Source organism: Ooceraea biroi, chromosome 14 (assembly GCF_003672135.1).
Source record: "Ooceraea biroi isolate clonal line C1 chromosome 14, Obir_v5.4, whole genome shotgun sequence".
Classification (NCBI taxonomy): Eukaryota; Metazoa; Arthropoda; class Insecta; order Hymenoptera; family Formicidae; genus Ooceraea; species Ooceraea biroi.
In genome coordinates this window covers 1,029,318-1,050,498 of record NC_039519.1, presented here as the reverse complement: position 1 = coordinate 1,050,498, position 21,181 = coordinate 1,029,318, and the positions used below count along the sequence as shown (strand labels likewise).

At 39.0% G+C, this 21,181-nt stretch overlaps 1 protein-coding gene and 1 long non-coding RNA gene across 2 annotated transcripts in view; one reads left to right on the top strand and one right to left on the bottom strand.

Moving 5' to 3' along the window:
• The first annotated feature begins 677 nt into the window (after nucleotides 1–677).
• On the top strand, nucleotides 678–5,125 carry LOC109611448. The gene is made up of 2 exons (XR_002193836.2): nucleotides 678–2,369; nucleotides 3,845–5,125. It is a non-coding gene; the product is annotated as an uncharacterized LOC109611448 (long non-coding RNA).
• Nucleotides 5,126–10,458: 5,333 nt separating this feature from the next.
• The window catches only part of LOC105286206, a 167,997-nt gene continuing 157,274 nt past the window's right edge, over nucleotides 10,459–21,181 (bottom strand). The window contains exon 5 of the mRNA XM_026974830.1: nucleotides 10,459–11,865. Within this exon, the coding sequence (XP_026830631.1) occupies nucleotides 11,453–11,865 (413 nt within the window). The 3' untranslated portion in view covers nucleotides 10,459–11,452. The remainder of the gene's footprint in view (nucleotides 11,866–21,181) is intronic.

Genomic DNA, 21,181 nt, shown 5'->3' with positions numbered 1-21,181 from the left:
TTCGGATGCAAATCCGCTTTGGCAACCGATTGTGACGACTCACCCGGACCGCACCATGACCGCTCGCGTCGAATGTTGTTATGTACCACCCATTTTTCATCTCCCGTGACCGCCCGTTTGAGAAAGGCCTCCAGCGAGTTCCATTTCAGCAGGGATTCACAGATCATGACGCGGTCCAAAATGTTCTTTTCGGTGAGCTCGTGAGGGACCCAAACATCTGCTTTTTTCGACATCCCAAGCCGTTTTAATCGCTGCGCAACCGTTGCATGGGCGATGTCGAAGCGCTCCGCGATCTCCCGCGTCGTCAGGTGTCGGTCTGCTTTGATTGCGGCCACGATTTGGTCGTCGTCAGTGGTGGATGGACGACCGGAGCGAGCAGCATCGGAGACGTTCACATCTCCGGAACGAAAGCGCGCAAACCAACGCTGACGAGTGTCAGCGCTTATGGCCGAGTCCCCGTGCACGCCACATATCTCACGTTGCGCGTCCGTCGCTTTTACTCCTTTGCGGAAGAAAAATAGCAAACTGTGCCGAAAATGCACCTTTTGATCCTCCAATTTCAATGAATAGCGCGTACACACAACACGTCGAAACACAACAAAGACTGGCGAAATGTCAAGCGTTGTCTAACCCGTCACGGAGTGTGCGGCAATCCGCGGTTCAGGCGATGCATGCTATCTTTTTCAATGGACAAACGCTATCTATCGAGAAAACCGCAGAACTTAATGAACAACCTAATACATCATTGCTTGTGTATTACACGTAAGTTTATTCAGTTTATGATTTGTTTGTATTTATCTTGCGATGAATTAATTGTTGCGATAATTGTTCTTCTATCTTGCGATGAATTAATTGTTGCGTTAACTGTTGTTACATTAAATAGATTTATTGTCACCTGAAGAGGACCGAAACCCATGGGTTTCGACCATGGTCGAAACGTCGTGACGGATTTTTCATTAAAGATATGGCCAGTATGGTTGAATATTAATTGTTGTCATCATTATTTACGCATATTGATACCCACTGGTGAAGAGAAGAAACTTTTACTACACTGTCTTATTAAATATTAAATTGTTATTAAATTAAGAAAATAATCTAAAGTTATGATGTTATTAAAAAATTTAGAACCGCTAATTGACAATGATCTTACATTTCATGCTAAGGAAATTCAAGAATGTAATTCCCTGGTGATAAGGATCGGCTTTCGTAAATTAATGAGAACATTATTCACTTGCGTATCGTTCGAGTCTGACGCAATAATCGACTTGCGCTAATCAAACGGGAATGTCAGTTTTAATGTGGCAAACAATGTCATTAGCACGCTGATATTATGGAAGCGGGCGCTTCAAACTGCAATTTGGCATAATTACCGAAAGTACCAATTCGAATATTTGCAGTGGAAATCGTCTGAATTCTATCCTGATATCCTGATTATATCATCTCGATATATTTTGACAATTGACAATTTCTTACACATATGTAGATCCAATATTTATATTTTAATATTTATTATATATTTATTGTGCTTTTTAGGTAACTGTTAAAAAAGAGATTAATTATGTTATTATAATACAATAAATTGTTATCGTCCTGCTTAAACGTGTGTTATGAAAATAAAGAAAGTAAAAGTCTAAAATGAAATAATAAATAAAATGATTCACTAATAAGTTAATAACATTGCACCATTTTCCAAGTATATAATTATTTCGATGAGTGATAGTACGACTAAAGCAAAAGTAATCGCACTCGAAAAAACTAATAGATGATTGTTTAAACCATTTATTATACGCTTAATGATTAAACAATATTCCAGACGATGTAGTTACAGAGATATTACCGTTTAGAGTTACTTGAAATCGCACGATCGATTTCGCAGGGAGTCGAGCGATCGATCCTCCCTTTCGAAGCATTGTCCAGTCATTAACACTCTCTTAGTCTATGGGAGAAGCCGCTGCACGGATTTTCACACATCAGCGAGAACTCTTCATTCAACGGCGCTGAATGGTGCGTTCGTTGAGTGCCATTCGCAGTACGGCGGATTATTCCCATCGAAAATGTGCACGATATATAGCCATTGGGAACGCCTATTGCGGGATAATGAATTGGACAGAGAAGTAAATGAAACAAGTATTTAACCAGCTGCATACCGCTAACTGCCGGACGTACCGCTGATTCTTTTCGTTCCTTCCTCATTCATGAGTGGACAAAATTCCATCCCGTGCTAATTACTCGCAGGTATATTTTCGAATACTCGTCTAATTGGATCAGTCGTCCGGAAGGGACATGAGTTATAAAAAGCGAATCCCTCGAAACGCGAGTAGTCATCTGAATTTGATGCGGTGATACGGACACGTACAGTGGCATACAGGGTGTCCCGGGTTTTAACCGACAAACTGCGGGAGCATATTCTACTAGTGGAAATAAGACAAAATTCTTATATCGAGTTTGCTTAGAAATGCTTCATTACAAAGTTATAAACCAATATTGAAAAGAAATATGAGATAAGTAACAACGGATTTTTTCACAAAACTAAAAATTATCTACGCAATGATTTAGTGACGCATTTCAAAATGTTGTCCTCGCGCATCGATACAAGCTAGACACCGACGTAGTACAGAATTTGTTACAGTACGACATTCCTGAAAATTTTGTTGCATCTCAGTAACTGAATTAGTAATTCGTTGCTTTAAGGGGGGAGCCTGCTTTAGAACGTTGAAAATAAGGTATAATTTTACGAATTGTTTTGGAGAAACTATACAGCGGATCATTATAAAACGTTGATGCATTTATTAGTACATGTTTAAAGATAAAAAAAATTATTTTTTGATTTGAATATATCGCCTGTAGAGGTCGTCCTGGAGGCATCCTAGTGCAGCCGGCATTGTAAATTGGTGAGCATTCTCCTGCCTCCAAATTTCATCCAAACTGAAAAATTGAAATATTTTCTCGTTATTTATGAATTCCCATCGTCGATGAACCTTTAATATTCATAAAAACATTAAGTTAAACAATTATTTTTGCATGAAAAAGTTCAAAAACTTTGCCTAAAAATCGTACTTTTGTGTTCCAAGCTCCACCATTTTGACACTTTTCAACTTTTTTCTTCTCTCTTTGGTTCATCGACGATGGGAATTCATAAATAACGAGAACATATTTCAATTTTTCAGTTTAGACGAAATTTGGAGGCAGGAGAATGCTCACCAATTTGCAATGCCGGCTACACTAAGATTTCTCCAGGACGACCTCTACAAGCGATATATTCAAATCAAAAAATAATTTTTTTTATCTTTAAACATGTACTAATAAATACATAAAAGTTTTATAATGATCCGCTGTATAGTTTATCCAAAAACAATTCGTAAAATATACCTTATTTTCAGCGTTCTAAAGCAGGCTCCCCCCTTAAATCTATCTGGTACTCTCCTGTTAGGAAATCTACGTTGATACTCTCGTACGGCAGCTCGTGCATTTCCGTCACAGAATCCGTACACGAAATGAATATCGGTGTATTCCTCATTTGAAACACTTTTGGCATTCTGATAGTAATTGCTAGTTGACACGACGATTGAAATCTAACAGCTACTGTTGTGAAAGTAACAATCATACTGAATCGTTTCAACATAGTGAACATGAATGCATGTGAATACACGTAACATAAACATCTTCGACCTTGCAAATTCTACACTATGTTCCGTTGTTACTTATCTCATATTTCTTTTCAATATTGGTTTATAACTTTGTAATGAAGCATTTCTAAGCAAACTCGATATAAGAATTTTTTCTTATTTCCACTAGTAGAATATGCTCCCGCAGTTTGTCGGTTAAAACCCGGGACACCCTGTAGACGTAGCTGCGCTGATTCGAAACGGGCGAAACCGCGGATTTTGTTTCTCAGCAAAACGCGCGGAAAAAGTATCAATCATCGCGAACGGACAACGACACAACCGCCACTCCCGTCGGTTTTATTTTGCAAAGCAAGTCCAGTAGATCGTAGCGCGATCCAGCGCGGATTTCGTGTCTCGGCAAAACACAAAAAGGTAGCGATCATGAAAAACGTACAAAACGGACGCATGATCGCGTCAGGCTGCTGCTGGTGCTTCGACAGCGAATAAATCCGACGCGACATATTTTCCATGATATTTCACCACTGAAATACGCTGGACGAGTGCGGAAGTGTGCGGACGAGAGAGGTGGAAGAAAAAACAACGAGGGCAGAAATCGCAAGCGGAACATCGCATGCTGAACTAATGCACGCCGGATAAATCTCACCGGCAAGACCCGTGAGATTTTCTTTGATTTCTCTTTTTCCTCTTTCGTTTGGCTCCGGTTAATATGAAATCTTCCTGCCACCTGTTTCTATTCCCAGCGCTACGTCCCAAGGTTAAATGCGAGCCGCGTGTTGCATGTGCGATGATGCGCTGAAATCCACCGGGAAATGTTGCTTGCAACTTGCAGTCCCGAAACACGATCTCTCGTGAACGTCGGGTATAACTAATTTCGACGTTATAAACAAGGTCAGCGGCGCAACGACGGAGGATAATATCGTTAGGCTGTGCTGCATCACGCCGGAATTATTGCGATTAATTATGTGCGTTGGTTACGTAGACCGAATATGCAAGATTATTCCGCGCGTACGTGTCGCTTACATTTCAATGCGGCTTGAATTCACCGGCGCGGAGGCCGATCGATGAAAATTGCGGCGCTATTAGAGATCATAGGCGCTTCGATGTTCCGAGATTAGTCTGAAGATTAATTGTGATTTTATGTGCTTCCTAATTAGACTCAAATAAGATAAAATAAAATAAAATAGAGTCGAATAATTAATTAAAATAAAATCTACAAAATCGTAATAATTTCAATGGAATGTTGCGCGTATATCTTTGTAATATTCTTCTTTTTAGATAGTATTAAAAAATTATTAAATTATATCTTTACCAGAAATTCTGATTATTTCGTAATTTATTTACGACCACGAATTTTTATAAATTCCTGCAATTTTACGACCCTCTGCGTTTCATCTTTGTTTTTTCGGTAGGGTGAATTTTTTGTTGGCACGATCCCGACGACACTTAAACACGAGTCGCGATTAAAGAAAAGCGAGAGAGCCAGTGCCGCAATTATTCCCGCGCGGAACAACCCCATCGCTCAACGAAAGATACAAGAAATTCAGGTTTCTCTGCTGTCCTCTGGATTTCCGACAACAAATTCAGATGTATCTCTAAAACACGTAACACCCGGAGAACTTTCTAAAGTCAGTTAATTAATTCTTTCGCTTCAGCGTTGGCCGGCGCAAGTTCGCTTGCGTTATGCCAACTTCCGGGCGAAGGCTGTGCATTAAATTCGATGATTCCAGTAGTCTGCAGTTTACCATCGACTTAAGAACGAACTTTCGAAAATACGCGGTGTATATACTTTGCAGTGTATATACTTGGCAACTTTGCCGGCAACTCGCTCGTCCGTCCGCACGCTCGCTTACTCGCCCTTATATAATTTTTCATCGGCGCACATCAGCGGTGACGACGGCAGTATGACGTGGGTGATAATCGAGATTAACAAGTTCGAAACTTCGTAATTTGTCAGTGTCAGTATCCGCGCGAGGGGCGAGGGATTATCGGCAGCCAGCGCTTGCACTTTCAATCGGGGGTGCGTGTGCAAGGTTACCAGCTTCGATACGTGCAAGGTCGCATCCAGGCATCGCGGAAAGCTGCGTCGGCGAGAAATAGCGGTGCAAGCGGCCCGAAAGTATCGTTAACCACGTCACTTGTTTCCAGACCGATCGAGCGATTATTGTTTCATTATCGGAAAAGCGCACGCGATGCGTTCTTGCATCAATCATACGTCAAGATGAGGCGTCGAGCTTGTTACTCGTCGATCTGATCCAAGGGCTCCTCCTCGCGCGGAAGGAACAGCATGCGGTGCTTCTTCTTCCAGTGTTGAAGAAAATGATGAGACCATTATTGAGCGAATATTATTCTTATTATTATCGCCGTTATTAACAACGCAACATTGCTTAAGCCGATCGCATCATTGTCGACGTCCGGATAGAAAATACCGCAGTAATTTATCATTGCATACTTGCAAATACGTTTATGTATATCGAATTTTCAATTTTTTTAAATAAAAGTTTAACGATAAGGAAAATATTGAAATTGATGAATAAGATAAACAATATTTCTAGCACATCATAACACATAATCTGTTGCATGTTCAATAAGTTTAACAAAATCTATATGTTATTCATTTGAAATGTAATTTATGTTGAAAATTCACTAATAAATATTTATATCAATAACGACGTATTAATTTTAATGACTAGAAACGTTAGGACAAAAGTAGGATTTTGAAACTGCAGTCTTCGCTAAAAGGCAGGCATACTTTTACTTATTGATGCGAACGGGTTAAGTCGAGATGCCTTGAAACTGACACTTTCGATAAAGTTTTAATTATAAAAGAACTTTGGCACGATAGTTTCGCATCTCAGAGAGTAATAAACGTTCGCTTGTATGCGAGCGCGGCTTGCGACAAGAGCATCAGATTCTACAGAACACATAGTTACAGCAAGTTTAGTTTGCTCAGTCTGGACATTACTTTCACTTGTGTGTCCACCGTTTACTGCCTATCAAACTGTTGCTCGGGACATCGGTAGGAAGGCAATATCCCACCGAATCTCTTTCGTTAACCCTCGTTAAAATCCCGTCAGAGTAAAGTATCTTAGGCCAGCTCGTGAGAGAAGACATTCCCGTAACTTCTCGGGGCCATATCTCTTCCATGACGTATTTACGGCAGCTTCTCTTCCAGGTCGAACGAAGCAGCGGCGGCGTCCTGCCGGTGTCTGGTCGATTAGCGATGCCGCATCACGGTGGCGAATGCATCATCGTCGTTACTTTAATGCACCGTCGGGGTGGTCGCCGCTGATGCCCACGCAACATCGCGGTTTGATGCATCGCGGACAGGTTCGACCCACGTTATCAATCTTACTTTCACGTACATCGAGTAGGTCGAAGCGCTCGATAAAGTCATTTGTCACGCACGTGATTTTTCCTATCGGTTTTTAAGTTTAACGTTTAATTACATTATACGCGTCACGCGTTGTCTGTGACCAACAGAGGGCGCGGACATAAATATTAGGAGTGTGATTTAGTTTTGAGGGCTTTGCAACAGATGGGTGTAGTGTCAGTTTGTTCCAATAGCTGTTTCCGATAACTGTTCTTTCTTACAGTATTGACATTATCCATCACATTTAGTAGCATTGTAGCAATAGATGCAATAACAGTCGTGTTTATATCATCGTAAAAATGCAACTTCCGGAACAGCATTTTCGACATGCGTTGCTTTTGTTTTTTAATCAAAAGAAAACTGCCGCTAACGGTTATAGAATTCTTGTGGAAACTTATGGTGATTCTGCCCCATCAATTAAGACGTGTGAATACTGGTTTAGACGCTTTAAAAGTGGTGATACTGATGTGAAGGACAAAGAACGCTCGGGACAACCAAAAAGCTTGAAAATGCAGATTTCCAAGCATTATTGGACGAACATCCAACAGAATCCACTTCAGAACTTGCCAGAGCATTAAATGTTGATCGTACAACAGTTACGAAACATTTACATGAAATGGGAAAAATTCAGAAAGAAGGGAAATGGGTTCGACATGAATTATCGGAAAGTGCCATTGCGAACTGGTTGAACATTTGCATTTCGTTGATCGCCAGGCAAAAAAAGAAGAGTCTTTTGTCTCGGATTGTTACTGGGGATGAAAAGTGCATCTATTTTGATAATCCGAAACGCAGAAAATCATGGGTGGATCCAGGCGAACCATCAACATCCACTCCGAGACGCAAATTCACGGTTTAAAAGTAATGCTCTGTATTTGGTGGGATAGCGTACTATGAGCTGTTAAATCCGCATGGGACTGTCACGGCTGATCGTTATCGACACCAATTGTACAAGTTGAAGCAAGCATTGGACCAAAACCGACCACCAATTGCGAGTAAACGACGGAAAGTGATTCTTCGTGACAACGCTCAACCTCACGTTGCGTTATCAGTGAAACAAACACTATTAGAGCTCGAATGGGAAGTCTTACCGCACCCGCGTACTCTCCGGACATTGCTCCATGCGATTATTATTTGTTCCGGTGGATGCAACACGCTTTAGAGGATACACACTTTGATAATTTGGAAGAAGTGCGAAAATTCGTCGACGAATGGATCAACTGAAAAGAAGAGTGATTTTATCGTGGTGGAATCCATCTCTTGCCAGAGCATTAAATGTTGATCGTACAACAGTTACGAAACATTTAAATGAAATGGGAAAAATTCAGAAAGAAGGGAAATGGGTTCGACATGAATTATCGGAAAGTGCCATTTGAACATTTGCATTTTGTTGATCGCCAGGCAAAAAAAGAAGAGTCTTTTGTCTCGGATTGTTACTGGGGATGAAAAGTGGATCTATTTTGATAATCCGAAACGCAGAAAATCATGGGTGGATCCAAGCCAACCATCAACATCCACTCCGAGACGCAAATTCACGGTTTAAAAGTAATGCTCTGTATTTGGTGGGGGATAGTGTACTATGAGCTGTTAAATCCGCATGGGACTGTCACGGCTGATCGTTATCGACACCAATTGTACAAGTTGAAGCAAGCATTGGACCAAAACCGACCACCAATTGCGAGTAAACGACGGAAAGTGATTCTTCGTGACAAGGCTCGACCTCACTTGCGTTATCAGTGAAAGAAAACGCTATTAGAGCTTGAATGGGAAGTCTTACCGCACCCCGCGTACTCTCCGGACATTGCTCCATGCGATTATTATTTGTTCCGGTGGATGCAACACGCTTTAGAGGATACACACTTTGATAATTTGGAAGAAGTGCGAAAATTCGTCGACGAATGGATCAACTGAAAAGAAGAGTGATTTTATCGTGGTGGAATCCATCTCTTGCCAGAGCATTAAATGTTGATCGTACAACAGTTGCCAAACATTTACATGAAATGGGAAAAATTCAGAAAGAAGGGAAATGGGTTCGACATGAATTATCGGAAAGTGCCATTTGAACATTTGCATTTTGTTGATCGTCAGGCAAAAAAAGAAGAGTCTTTTGTCTCGGATTGTTACTGGGGATGAAAAGTGCATCTATTTTGATAATCCGAAACGCAGAAAATCATGGGTGGATCCAGGCGAACCATCAACATCCACTCCGAGACGCAAATTCACGGTTCAAAAGTAATGCTCTGTATTTGGTGGGATAGCGTACTATGAGCTGTTAAATCCGCATGGGACTGTCACGGCTGATCGTTATCGACACCAATTGTACAAGTTGAAGCAAGCATTGGACCAAAACCGACCACCAATTGCGAGTAAACGACGGAAAGTGATTCTTCTTCGTGACAAGGCTCGACCTCACGTTGCGTTATCAGTGAAAGAAACGCTATTAGAGCTCGAATGGGAAGTCTTACCGCACCCGCGTACTCTCCGGACATTGCTCCATGCGATTATTATTTGTTCCGGTGGATGCAACACGCTTTAGAGGATACACACTTTGATAATTTGGAAGAAGTGCGAAAATTCGTCGACGAATGGATCAACTGAAAAGAAGAGTGATTTTATCGTGGTGGAATCCATCTCTTGCCAGAGCATTAAATGTTGATCGTACAACAGTTGCCAAACATTTACATGAAATGGGAAAAATTCAGAAAGAAGGGAAATGGGTTCGACATGAATTATCGGAAAGTGCCATTTGAACATTTGCATTTTGTTGATCGCCAGGCAAAAAAAGAAGAGTCTTTTGTCTCGGATTGTTACTGGGGATGAAAAGTGCATCTATTTTGATAATCCGAAACGCAGAAAATCATGGGTGGATCCAGGCGAACCATCAACATCCACTCCGAGACGCAAATTCACGGTTTAAAAGTAATGCTCTGTATTTGGTGGGGGATAGTGTACTATGAGCTGTTAAATCCGCATGGGACTGTCACGGCTGATCGTTATCGACACCAATTGTACAAGTTGAAGCAAGCATTGGACCAAAACCGACCACCAATTGCGAGTAAACGACGGAAAGTGATTCTTCTTCGTGACAAGGCTCGACCTCACGTTGCGTTATCAGTGAAAGAAACGCTATTAGAGCTCGAATGGGAAGTCTTACCGCACCCGCGTATTCTCCGGACATTGCTCCATGCGATTATTATTTGTTCCGGTGGATGCAACACGCTTTAGAGGATACACACTTTGATAATTTGGAAGAAGTGCGAAAATCCGTCGACGAATGGATCAACTGAAAAGAAGAGTGATTTTATCGTGGTGGAATCCATGTCATGCCAGAAAGATGGGAAAAAGTTATAGAAAACGAAGGAAAATATTTGGATTAAGGTATTCATTCATTATCATATTTAAATACATGCGTTTTTCAGCAAAAGAACCCTCAAAACTAAATCACACCCCTAATAGATCACGTACAGGGATTTCTCTAACAACCTTCGCTCGCGTACGAGGTAACGCCTCGCATTCACGCGCACGGGAGTTCCAGTTTGCCGTAGCTGTAGGATATATGGGAGCACCGAATTCTTCGTGCTCGCTGCTAGATTGATGGCACGCTGTCTTCGCTCCTATTAACGATCATTTTTTGCCCGCGTCGAAAACGCGAACTCACGGACGATCGATCGCGAATATGATCCGGCCGGAGTTAATCCAGCGCTCTCTTGATACCATTTGCCTCTGCATTACGGGCCAATATTTCTGCTTCCGATTCTCAATTTCATGCGACATGGAATGTAAACGATCGATCGGCAGAAGAGTGAATGATATAGCGCGGCTCATCCGGACGACGTTACGATGGTACTTTATTCCAGGCGAATACTGAGCTTTCTTCAGTCCAATAAATGATTCTCTCAGTGCAAATGGCTGAGCCATCATTATGCTACTGTTGCTTCGATCTCCATTGGATCAATCACACACAATTTTAATGATTAGAGAATTTCGTTAGAGGGCGATTGAGCACTTGACCGATCATTATCAATGTAACAGCTTCATCCTGCTTTGCATTAGCGTGCTCTAACGTAGTTACATACTCCTTGTCGAACTATTAACTAAACCGACTTGGAACAGATCAATCGGTCGCCCGGTGGTGCAAATAATCACAGCTGCGAATCTCCCAATCTAACCGTCCTGCACTCGGCGACGAATGAGCTTGATCGTTTGAACGTACAGTAATCAATCACAGACAATCTCGCAGCTCCAAGAGTTTCGGCGTCGCCGGTCCGAGAACAATTCGGGATGGGTCTTCAACTGGAACCACCATGACTATACCACCGTTCTATAATCTCGGCGGTACGTGTTAATCGCGGTACGCATACATGGTGCCTCGCACACGCGGTCATCGCGGGAAACGCGCGAGTGTCACGGAATTTCGCTAACACACCTCGGGCACCCGCGAGTCTTACGCTCACGCACGTCACAAGCTCCAGTTCGTCTGCAACGCCAGTTTCAGCGTGATGAACATGGTGAGCAGCGCGGTGCAGGCCATCATCGACGGCGATGACGCCATGCTGTGCTGCATGGCAGCCGGATTGTCGCCCTTGAACACGTGCACCAGGACACGCGCTGGTTGGGCATTGCTGGCCTTGCACGTGTAGTTGCCCGAATGACGGTCCGACGCCCTTGGCACCTCCAGCCAACTCTCCCGGCCAACGAGGTCAGTGCTGACGTTGACACCCTGTTCGACGTCGTAGTTGATCATACGGAAATTGTGGTACCAGAACAGGTACGACGGCACCTCCGTGGATTTCTTCACCAGGCAGTGGAGCTGTAACGTGCTGCCGGGCCTGACGAATTTCTCCCCCGGTCCGGCTATCTCCGCTCTCGCTTCTGCAAATGGCCGAACGTGACACGTGAGACGTGAGTCGCTTTTAGCCCCGGCTAGACACGTTGGGGTATTGTTTACTACTATGGCGGTGTGAGAGCCCCGGGGTTGGGAAAAGGGGATAACTCTCGCGCGTGCGGGAGCGACAGGATCTCGAGCACGTAGTACTCAGGGTTTCTCAAACGGCTGAGGCAAGGAGATTGGCACAGCGGACGGTTATCTTCAAAAGCCTCCTCGCGATTACGTTTGAAGATGAATCCTATTTAAAATGGTTTTACCACGGGGCGGTAAATAATATAGAGTTTTTTCCCTAGCAGGAACCTCTGTTGCTAAAGAGAGTAGCAATTTATTTCATACCTTGTTTACTATTTATTCTAACTACTATTTATTCAAACCCACGATTTACAAAATACACTTTTTATACAAACCTTAAGTATATCCAGTTTTAATGAGCTACACTCAAGCGAGAAATATGAACAAACGATAGTGATGTAATCCATTTCTTCCCGCGCATCCAGCTTCAGAATTCATTTTCATATCTGAATGACGCACTTCAAATTAATAGACATTAATTCACGAATGTTCCCAAAATTTGGATAACCATTGTAACCGTGTACACTGTAATTTGTTGATAATTATAATTGAGAGTTTCTCGGATGAGGAAAGCCCTAATAATGTTTAGTCTACGAGATTTGCGTTAACGGGCAATTGATGTAGTATGGAATTGCCGTAACGCCGTGATTTAGTGGGATTGACGATGACAGGATGTTTTATCTAATAATATCAAAATCATAATTAGTACATGGAAGGTATATGTTTGTACATGTTTGCACGCGGTATTTGTACGAAAGCATTTCGATTGCATAATTAATCTTTCATCTAAAATAGTGGAACTACGTGTTGCTATTTCCATTAGCGAAATGCCAATTGCGCTCGTGACACTCAGTTATGAGGGGCATTGGAAGAGTTAAAACACATCGATCGTACCTTCACGATATACGACATCTCACTAAAGAATGAAGATAATTGATTTCAACATTGAACTTGAATCGTTTATTTAGACTTGAAATAAATTTTAACTTCTAATTACATGTAAAGTACAGCAAAAGAAGTTCTATCAATAACGTATTACTGAAAAACTGCGCTGGAAAAATATTTCATTTAAAGAAGAACGGCTCTTTTTTGTGGAAAATGCAATTTGATAAAAGCCGTTTATTATATGATTAATTATCCATCAAAACTGAATCTCTTCAGGTAATTAATTTCAAACAATCCACCTCATTGAGTAAATTGTTTATCAATTAAGCATTCAATTAGGTATAATATTCTATATTCATAGAAAGTAACTTTTCTTCGTAAGATAGCTTTCGTATTATTATGAATTTCATAAAAATCCCATTACTAGTTTTATTTATCGATTACTATCCTCTGTAACATGATATTCCTTTGTTTATCTCTTTTTCTTTATTTTTCTCCCATTTTCCAACAATTGCTTCAAAAAGTATTAGTTTGATAAACAGTCAATGACTGGTACCTGTAAAAATTGATTGATTTAATTATAAAAATTTAATGCATTTTGTTTAATAGCTGTTTACTTTAATTATACTTAAGCTATGGCGATGGATTTAGTTAAAGAATACTTTTTTATAAAAATTGATAATCTTATATGTAGCTGATAAACTCTTTTGCTGCCAATTATTGTTATAGCACTGATCAATCAAAAATAAAACCAATCACTCTTTTTAGAAATACTCATTTTATGATACTTTTCTGTTACCAATTTCACTAGGCTGGCACAGAATTTCAACAAGTTTCATTGTAAACTGAGGTCGCTTTTACTTTTCCCTCTGGTATATTGATTTTGCAATATGTGAGGATCGATAACATTGACAGTAGCATATAACGCAGAACTTTCAAAATATTTAAACTACACTGAACATTTGATTGGTAAATTCACGATTTGGACATAACATTTTTAAATGTTTACGGATACGTGATATTCAACGGCTTGATATGATATGCTTGATATAATAAATTGTATTTTGACTACGGTACTTTCAAAAACCCATTTACGGTCGCGTCATTGATTACCTTCGTAGACATATCGTAGACATCAAGCTGTTCAAACTATTGTTTGATTTTTGAAATATTTGTTCTTGCTATTTTTATACATATTACTGATACATCAAAATTATACATTTTTAGCAACAATGCGAATAAAATTTTTATCAGAGATAAAACTTTAAATCAGAGATCTATGAATAACAAGAAAAAGAGAACGCAACTATTACATTTATGCAAATATAAGTCACCAAAAAATATTTTATATACATTTATATTATTCGATACTTAAAGTCCGCACTCAATGCATTATTAATCAATCTAATACATGTGTATATACACTAGTCACTAATTTATATTACTAATTTTTATACAGGGTGGCCCATTTTAATTTATACAGTCGATTTTTTAAAAAACTAAAAGGGATACGAAAAAATGTTTCAGACAGACATGTCACGATTTCGAGGGGGACATAAGATGATACCATTGGTTTGACCTTGAATAGTCGTTTGAAGGTCACGCGAAGATCACCTTCAATTTCTTAAATTGAAACCCCAACTTTTTATTGCAGATTCTTATTCTCCATCGAAAAGTAAGTAACTTTTGTCTGAAACATTTTTCCGGAAAGTAAGTAACTTTTGTCTGAAACATTTTTCGGAAAAATGTTTCAGACAAAAGTTACTTACTTTTCGATGGAGAATAAGAATCTGCAATAAAAAGTTGGGGTTTCAATTTAAGAAATTGAAGGTGATCTTCGCGTGACCTTCAAACGACTATTCAAGGTCAAACCAATGGTATCATCTTATGTCCCCCTCGAAATCGTGACATGTCTGTCTGAAACATTTTTTCGTATCCCTTTTAGTTTTTTAAAAAATCGACTGTATAAATTAAAATGGGCCACCCTGTATATGCATTATTTGTCACAATTCCGAGAAATTTCTTTTTAACCGATTTTCTTTGATTCTCTTTGAACTGCAACAGCAATATCTCAATATACTTGCACTAATTGTAAGCATCGGTTAAGTCACAGACAAAATTTCGCCGGGAAGAGGTTTCCGTGACCGCGTGATCCATGAGAGATGCTGTCGAGGTGACTCACGTTTTGTGCGGTATCTCGCGCAAGATGGCTTCGCGAATTTTAAGTCCGCTCACGCCCGGGCGCGTTTCACCCTTTCACTGACGCGACCTGACGCGCGCGGAGGAGCATTATAGGGATCAGGTGTGTGAGGGTAACACTGTAAACACACCGCCGACACCCGCACCACCCTGCCCAGATACGCTTTTGCCGCTAGCCGACTACTGTCACGGCCGAGTGGCCGGGAACGATAGTTGAGATGTGATTCGAAACGTTTGTACGCGGTCTGAGGGCTTCCCTGTGGTGAATGGGTGTCGGTTCCTGTGGGATTTACCGTAGTTTCGGGTCGCCAGAGCGTGCACCCTTGTCCGATGCTTCCCTGAACAATTTTTTGACAGTTTCTACAGAGCATTTACGCGGGCCACCCTCGTTTTATCGTGACAAAAGATTTCGATGTCGTTTTCGAAAAGTGCGACGTTTCAAACCTGTTTCTGGCGGACACTCCACTCCCGCTATTTACAGATATCTCGTTACCTTTGAGGGATGAAGACTTTGAATTTTTTTCAACAAATAGCACCGCGAAATATTTCAATGCGGTGAACTTCTATCCCATCCTCACATTTATTTCGCAAATGTACAAAATACGGATACGATCATGTCGTTTCTCGCATCGAGAAATGCTTCACGTTGAATATCAATTTGTAAAGTAATCAATATCATTTCTACATGCCGTCTGGTTAATTAATTAGTTAATTAATTCCATCTTGATTCATATTGTTTCCGCGTATCTTCATTTTCCGGAATATAACGTGGAATAAAATCGCAAATGCAGAGCGTTAATGCGTTGCGGTGCCGCTGCCCTATTTCGCCGCGTAAAAGCATAATGAAACCGGCATAAATACCGCTGCGACGTGACACAGCGGCTACGTCACGTGAGGAATCGCATCGGTCCGCTGGGGGTTAATAGTTCAAAGTCTCTCCAGGGTGCGAGGAAAAGAAGAAGGTTGCGCCATTTAATAACGCTCACGGCATGGCGCGATGGGCTCGAGTTTATTCGGCGCGATTTGTCGGGCCGATAATGGTACACCGTTAAAAATTGTGCGTCCATGTGTTAAAATTTTCTTGTGTTGCCATGTTTTGATTACTACTTCAATGCAAAATTAACATACAACTGATATGTTATTATTTTTATAACAATTTTATATGTTACATTAATGTTAACTTCATAACTTAACATTTTGTGTATGTCTCTTAGAAATGGGATATTATTTGAAATGTTTTTAACACAATAATTTTAAACAATCAACATGTCACAAAGTCAGTGTAACATTCTAAAAGAAGTGAAAGTAAATCTTCAAATAATCATGAACTTTGACATATAAAATAATCAAATTTACTAAAATTTATTAAATGTTTCTATCAAAAATAATTTAAGTTGAAATAATTACTATCATGTGTTAATATAACATAAAAAGTAAATGTTCATATTGTACGAACGAAAATGTTCTATCAATTTTTCTGATGAGTTATTGTAACTTCTCTTCCATGTAGTTTTCAATTACTTTGTATGTTATTTTTACATCACACTTAAAGTTACAATAACAAAAATAAATGTTAAGTATTGTGTTAATTACTTAACATTTTTAGTTTGTCAACAAGTAACATATGACGAATGAGTTACTTTAACTTAAAATTTAGAGTGGACTTTCTGGGACATGCAAAAAATGTTAAAATTAACATTTTATTTTTTACTGTGTAGTTTTCAATTACTTTGTATGTTATTTTTACATCATACTTAAAGGTACAATAACAAAAATAAATGTTAAGTATTGTGTTAATTACTTAACATTTCTAGTTTGTCAAGAAGTAACATATGACGAATGAGTTACTTTAACTTAAAATTTAGAGTGGACTTTCTGGGACATGCAAAAAATGTTAAAATTAACATTTTATTTTTTACTGTGTAGTTTTCAATTACTTTGTATGTTATTTTTACATCACACTTAAAGTTACAATAACAAAAATAAATGTAAAGTATTGTGTTAATTAACTTAACATTTCTAGTTTGTCAAGAAGTAACATATGACGAATGAGTTACTTTAACTTAAAATTTAGAGTGGACTTTCTGGGACATGAAAAAAATGTTAAAATTAACATTTTATTTTTCACTGTGTAGTTTTCAATTACTTTGTATGTTATTTTTACATCACACTTAAAGTTACAATAACAAAAATAAATGTAAAATATTGTGTTAATTACTTAACATTTCTAGTTTGTCAAGAAGTAACATATGACGAATGAGTTACTTTAACTTAAAATTTAGAGTGGACTTTCTTGGACATGCAAAAAATGTGAAAATTAACATTTTATTTTTTACTGTGTAGTTTTCAATTACTTAGTATGTTATTTTTACATCACACTTAAAGTTACAATAACAAAATTAAATGTAAAATATTGTGTTAATTACTTAACATTTCTAGTTTGTCAAGAAGTAACATATGACGAATGAGTTACTTTAACTTAAAATTTAGAGTGGACTTTCTGGGACATGCAAAAAATGTTAAAATTAACATTTTATTTTTTACTGTGTAGTTTTCAATTACTTTGTATGTTATTTTTACATCACACTTAAAGTTACAATAACAAAATTAAATGTAAAATATTGTGTTAATTACTTAACATTTCTAGTTTGTTAAGAAGTAATGATATGACGAATGAGTTACTTTAACTTAAAGTTTAGAGTGGACTTTCTGGGACAAGCAAAAAATGTTAAAATTAACATTTTATTTTTCACTGTGTACGCGCTCATAATTAAATGGGAAACTGAGAACCCATGTAAATTAGAAATTCGAAATGTTACGCGCGGGGAATTGGGCAGCTTATAAAGTACCGCGGAACATAATATCGCGCTCGCGCAAAGGCGGACGCGCTCGGGAAGCTTAAGGACGATGTGCCGTTATCGGGTGATCAAAATTGGAATTGCTCCGCCGGGAGAAGGGCCAGGGTGATTCTCTAAGGGCGCAATACTCCCGGAGTTAGAACAAATGTGCGCGAGTGAGCGAGAGTGAGAGCGCACGTCTCGCTCTGCGCGTCGATTGTATTTTAATGAGAGCTCATTAAGGCCGAGTTTAAAACTATCTTCATTTCAAAGACAATATCACGATCATATTGATTCGAAAGTTATATTCCGGATTCCGTCCGACTCGCCGCCTTCATTAAATTCACCTTTCCCTCCGAGTTCCCGTTCTTAATACCTCAATTGCATCTTTTCCATTCACTTGCGCGCCGATGTTTAGGCATTCGCTCTTGGATTATTCCATTTTTTTATGAGTCAACATATCCATGGCAATTATGATCTGATTAGATGCATGACTATAGTTTATTCGCATAACCGTTTACATATACGGCAGAGTTAGTTTAGAATGACAGAATACACCACTCTCTCTCCCGTTACAAAATTAAATATTACATGTGCTAAATTGATCCAAATTGTTCATATTCCGCGCTATCTAAAATAGAGTAAAATGAAATAAAATTGATTGACCTTATTTTTACGTAACTTTATTAAAGTTTAATAGAGAATAGAAATACGATTTAAATGCCACAAACATTGGTTTAGAACTAACTGAAATATATCTATTATCTGGATTATGTTTCCAATTCCAGAGCTTTGATGCGATTCGGAGATCAGTAATGAGAGGAAATGCCCTAAATTTCGCTGAGCACGAGAACACTTATGCTGAAAAACATAAATATTCAAAGCACGTAAGAAAAGATCTTAGTTACGTGTAGTGTGCCAAGGCGTCCTAGGCAAAAACACATCTCGAGAAAGTTACGGTGCTGCATACATAAAATATGTACTGTCAGGAATTAAAGTACACATTATAAACAGCTTGGCATAAATTAACTCGGGTACATAAAACGAGAAAGCGTAATCAGAGCGCAAGCGATTCGTCTTATGAAAATAAGTTGATTCTCGAGATGTTATCTAGATACGTATATTACACGGATAAAAATAAATATATAACAAATAATAAGAAGGTAATGTAATAAATAGAATATAAATGCATATATCTTTGTTATAATTTGTATGCGCTGTATGCTGCATAAATAACGTTATTACACCTTTCTATTTATAAACGGTACTATTGCAGTAATTAGAGCACGTTGATTAATTCGATTAAATTTACCAGTTAATGAACACAAGTAACTATTAAAGCAGATTTTTCGGACAATTATAATCTACATTGTCATTACAAAAGTAAACAAGATTTCAAGAATCGAGACCGATATTTTTGCGCTGTATTTATCAGTTTTCGTTCGTTTAATTTTTCTATTTTAAAAACAATTAGTATTAATTCTTAACAACTTATCTTGTACAATAATATCAATCTAATATATACTCAGTTCGATTAATATGCAATCTGTTTGTCGTATTCAATTTCTGAAATTGATTTTACTCTTGTCTTTCGAGGTGTTAAGGACGGGAGAAATAGCACGTGAGCAGAAATATATCCGAGGCATCTAGATTAAACGTATAAATATGTAAGAAGCAGTGAGGCAGTCTCATGTACGTGAATGTAATTCAACAAGAAATAATAAGGAGAAACAAAAATGTGGAAAAAGTAATACAAGTAAACTACAAAATTCAAAGAATATTTTAAAATATTCCTTTCAGAAAAATATCAAAATAAGATATTGTTACATATGACAATGAAAATTAATATTAACCATAAACTAAAAAAACGTGCTTGCAATAAAATATTCCTGAAAAGTGATATTAATCACGTTACATTTTTATTGTAATAAAAAAAACCTTTATACAATTTCTGAAATGTTTTAGCATTTTTTTTCTATAGAGGAAATAAATAATATTTTACTACAATTAATAAAAATATATAATTGCTGATTATAAATCCTGATTACAAGTGTGATAAAAGGCGTTAGATAAATTGTGTTTCTGCTTGGACATAACAGAAGACAGGATATTATCCTATAAAAATTTTCGTCCAAGCGAAAGGATCATCTTTTACATTTTAATCTAGTTGTACTTTATGCTTATTTTGTCCTTGTTGCATACACAAAAAGATTTCCACGAGATTAATTTCGTAAAATATTGTTTGCTCTAAGCAATATCTGTCGGCATGGAACAAGATATTAATGTTGACACAATATAAGCTTTATACAGGAGACGGTATTAAAACACAGCAGAAAGTGTAATATTTGAATTTATCGTTATAGAATATAGATCAATAAACATCTCTATTTTACCTCAGAAATATTTTTCTGAAGCAATGAAATAAACATTTCCGACTGTGTACGCGATCCTATTGACTCGTTTCGAAAGCGCTGATTATCAAAAGTCATGTAAGCGTCGGAGAATCGATGTTAGCATACGCTAGTAGCACTTTGCAAGTTTATTGCTCGGAACGATTCTCCGTGTTACGTGCAACTGTGAGGAAGAGTGTCGAGGCTCGAAACTTGGTGAAAGGGATAAATATCGAAAGCGTCCTAAGGGAAAAGCCTGGTGAAACCGCATAGTACCGACTGCGCGCGCGACGTCGAAAAAAGGGCACCGAAATCCCGTGGAAATTAGATAGCCTCGCGCATAAGAGATGCGCGCCGGAAAAAGCCGAATCTAAATGCAAATATGCGGCTGGCTGGCGCGCGTGCACCGAGCGGGACCGCCGTCGTGTCGTGTCGTGTTGAGAGCGTATTTCGCGAAATTCCCGCGACGCGACAACGGAAAGTATTTTCGCGTTATCGATCTCACATGTGGCACTACCGTGCGCCTAATAAAATCTAAATAAGAACTCGGCCTGTCGTCGAGTGACGGCGCTCTCCTCGCCCTGAGAGCGCGAAACACCAGGCGTAAATGCCGAAATCTTGACTCTTCGGGGTGACTCGCGGGGTAGACGAGATACGCGAGGAATCTTTGGGGAATGTGCAGAACGCACGAATTGTCGGGACCACCAAGTAGGCATTAGGAGCGACGTGAAAGAGCCCTTACCGTACGCCCATGGATGGACTCTCGTCGCGGACAAAAGCGTTGCGGTATTCTCCCGGCACTGTAATGCTCTTCGCGATGCTCTTCGTCTCTTCGTAGAAAGCTAAGATATGGTATATATTGTACACGTATGACCGCAGGAAAGCTTACGTCCTTTTCCTTTCACACGTTTGCGCAC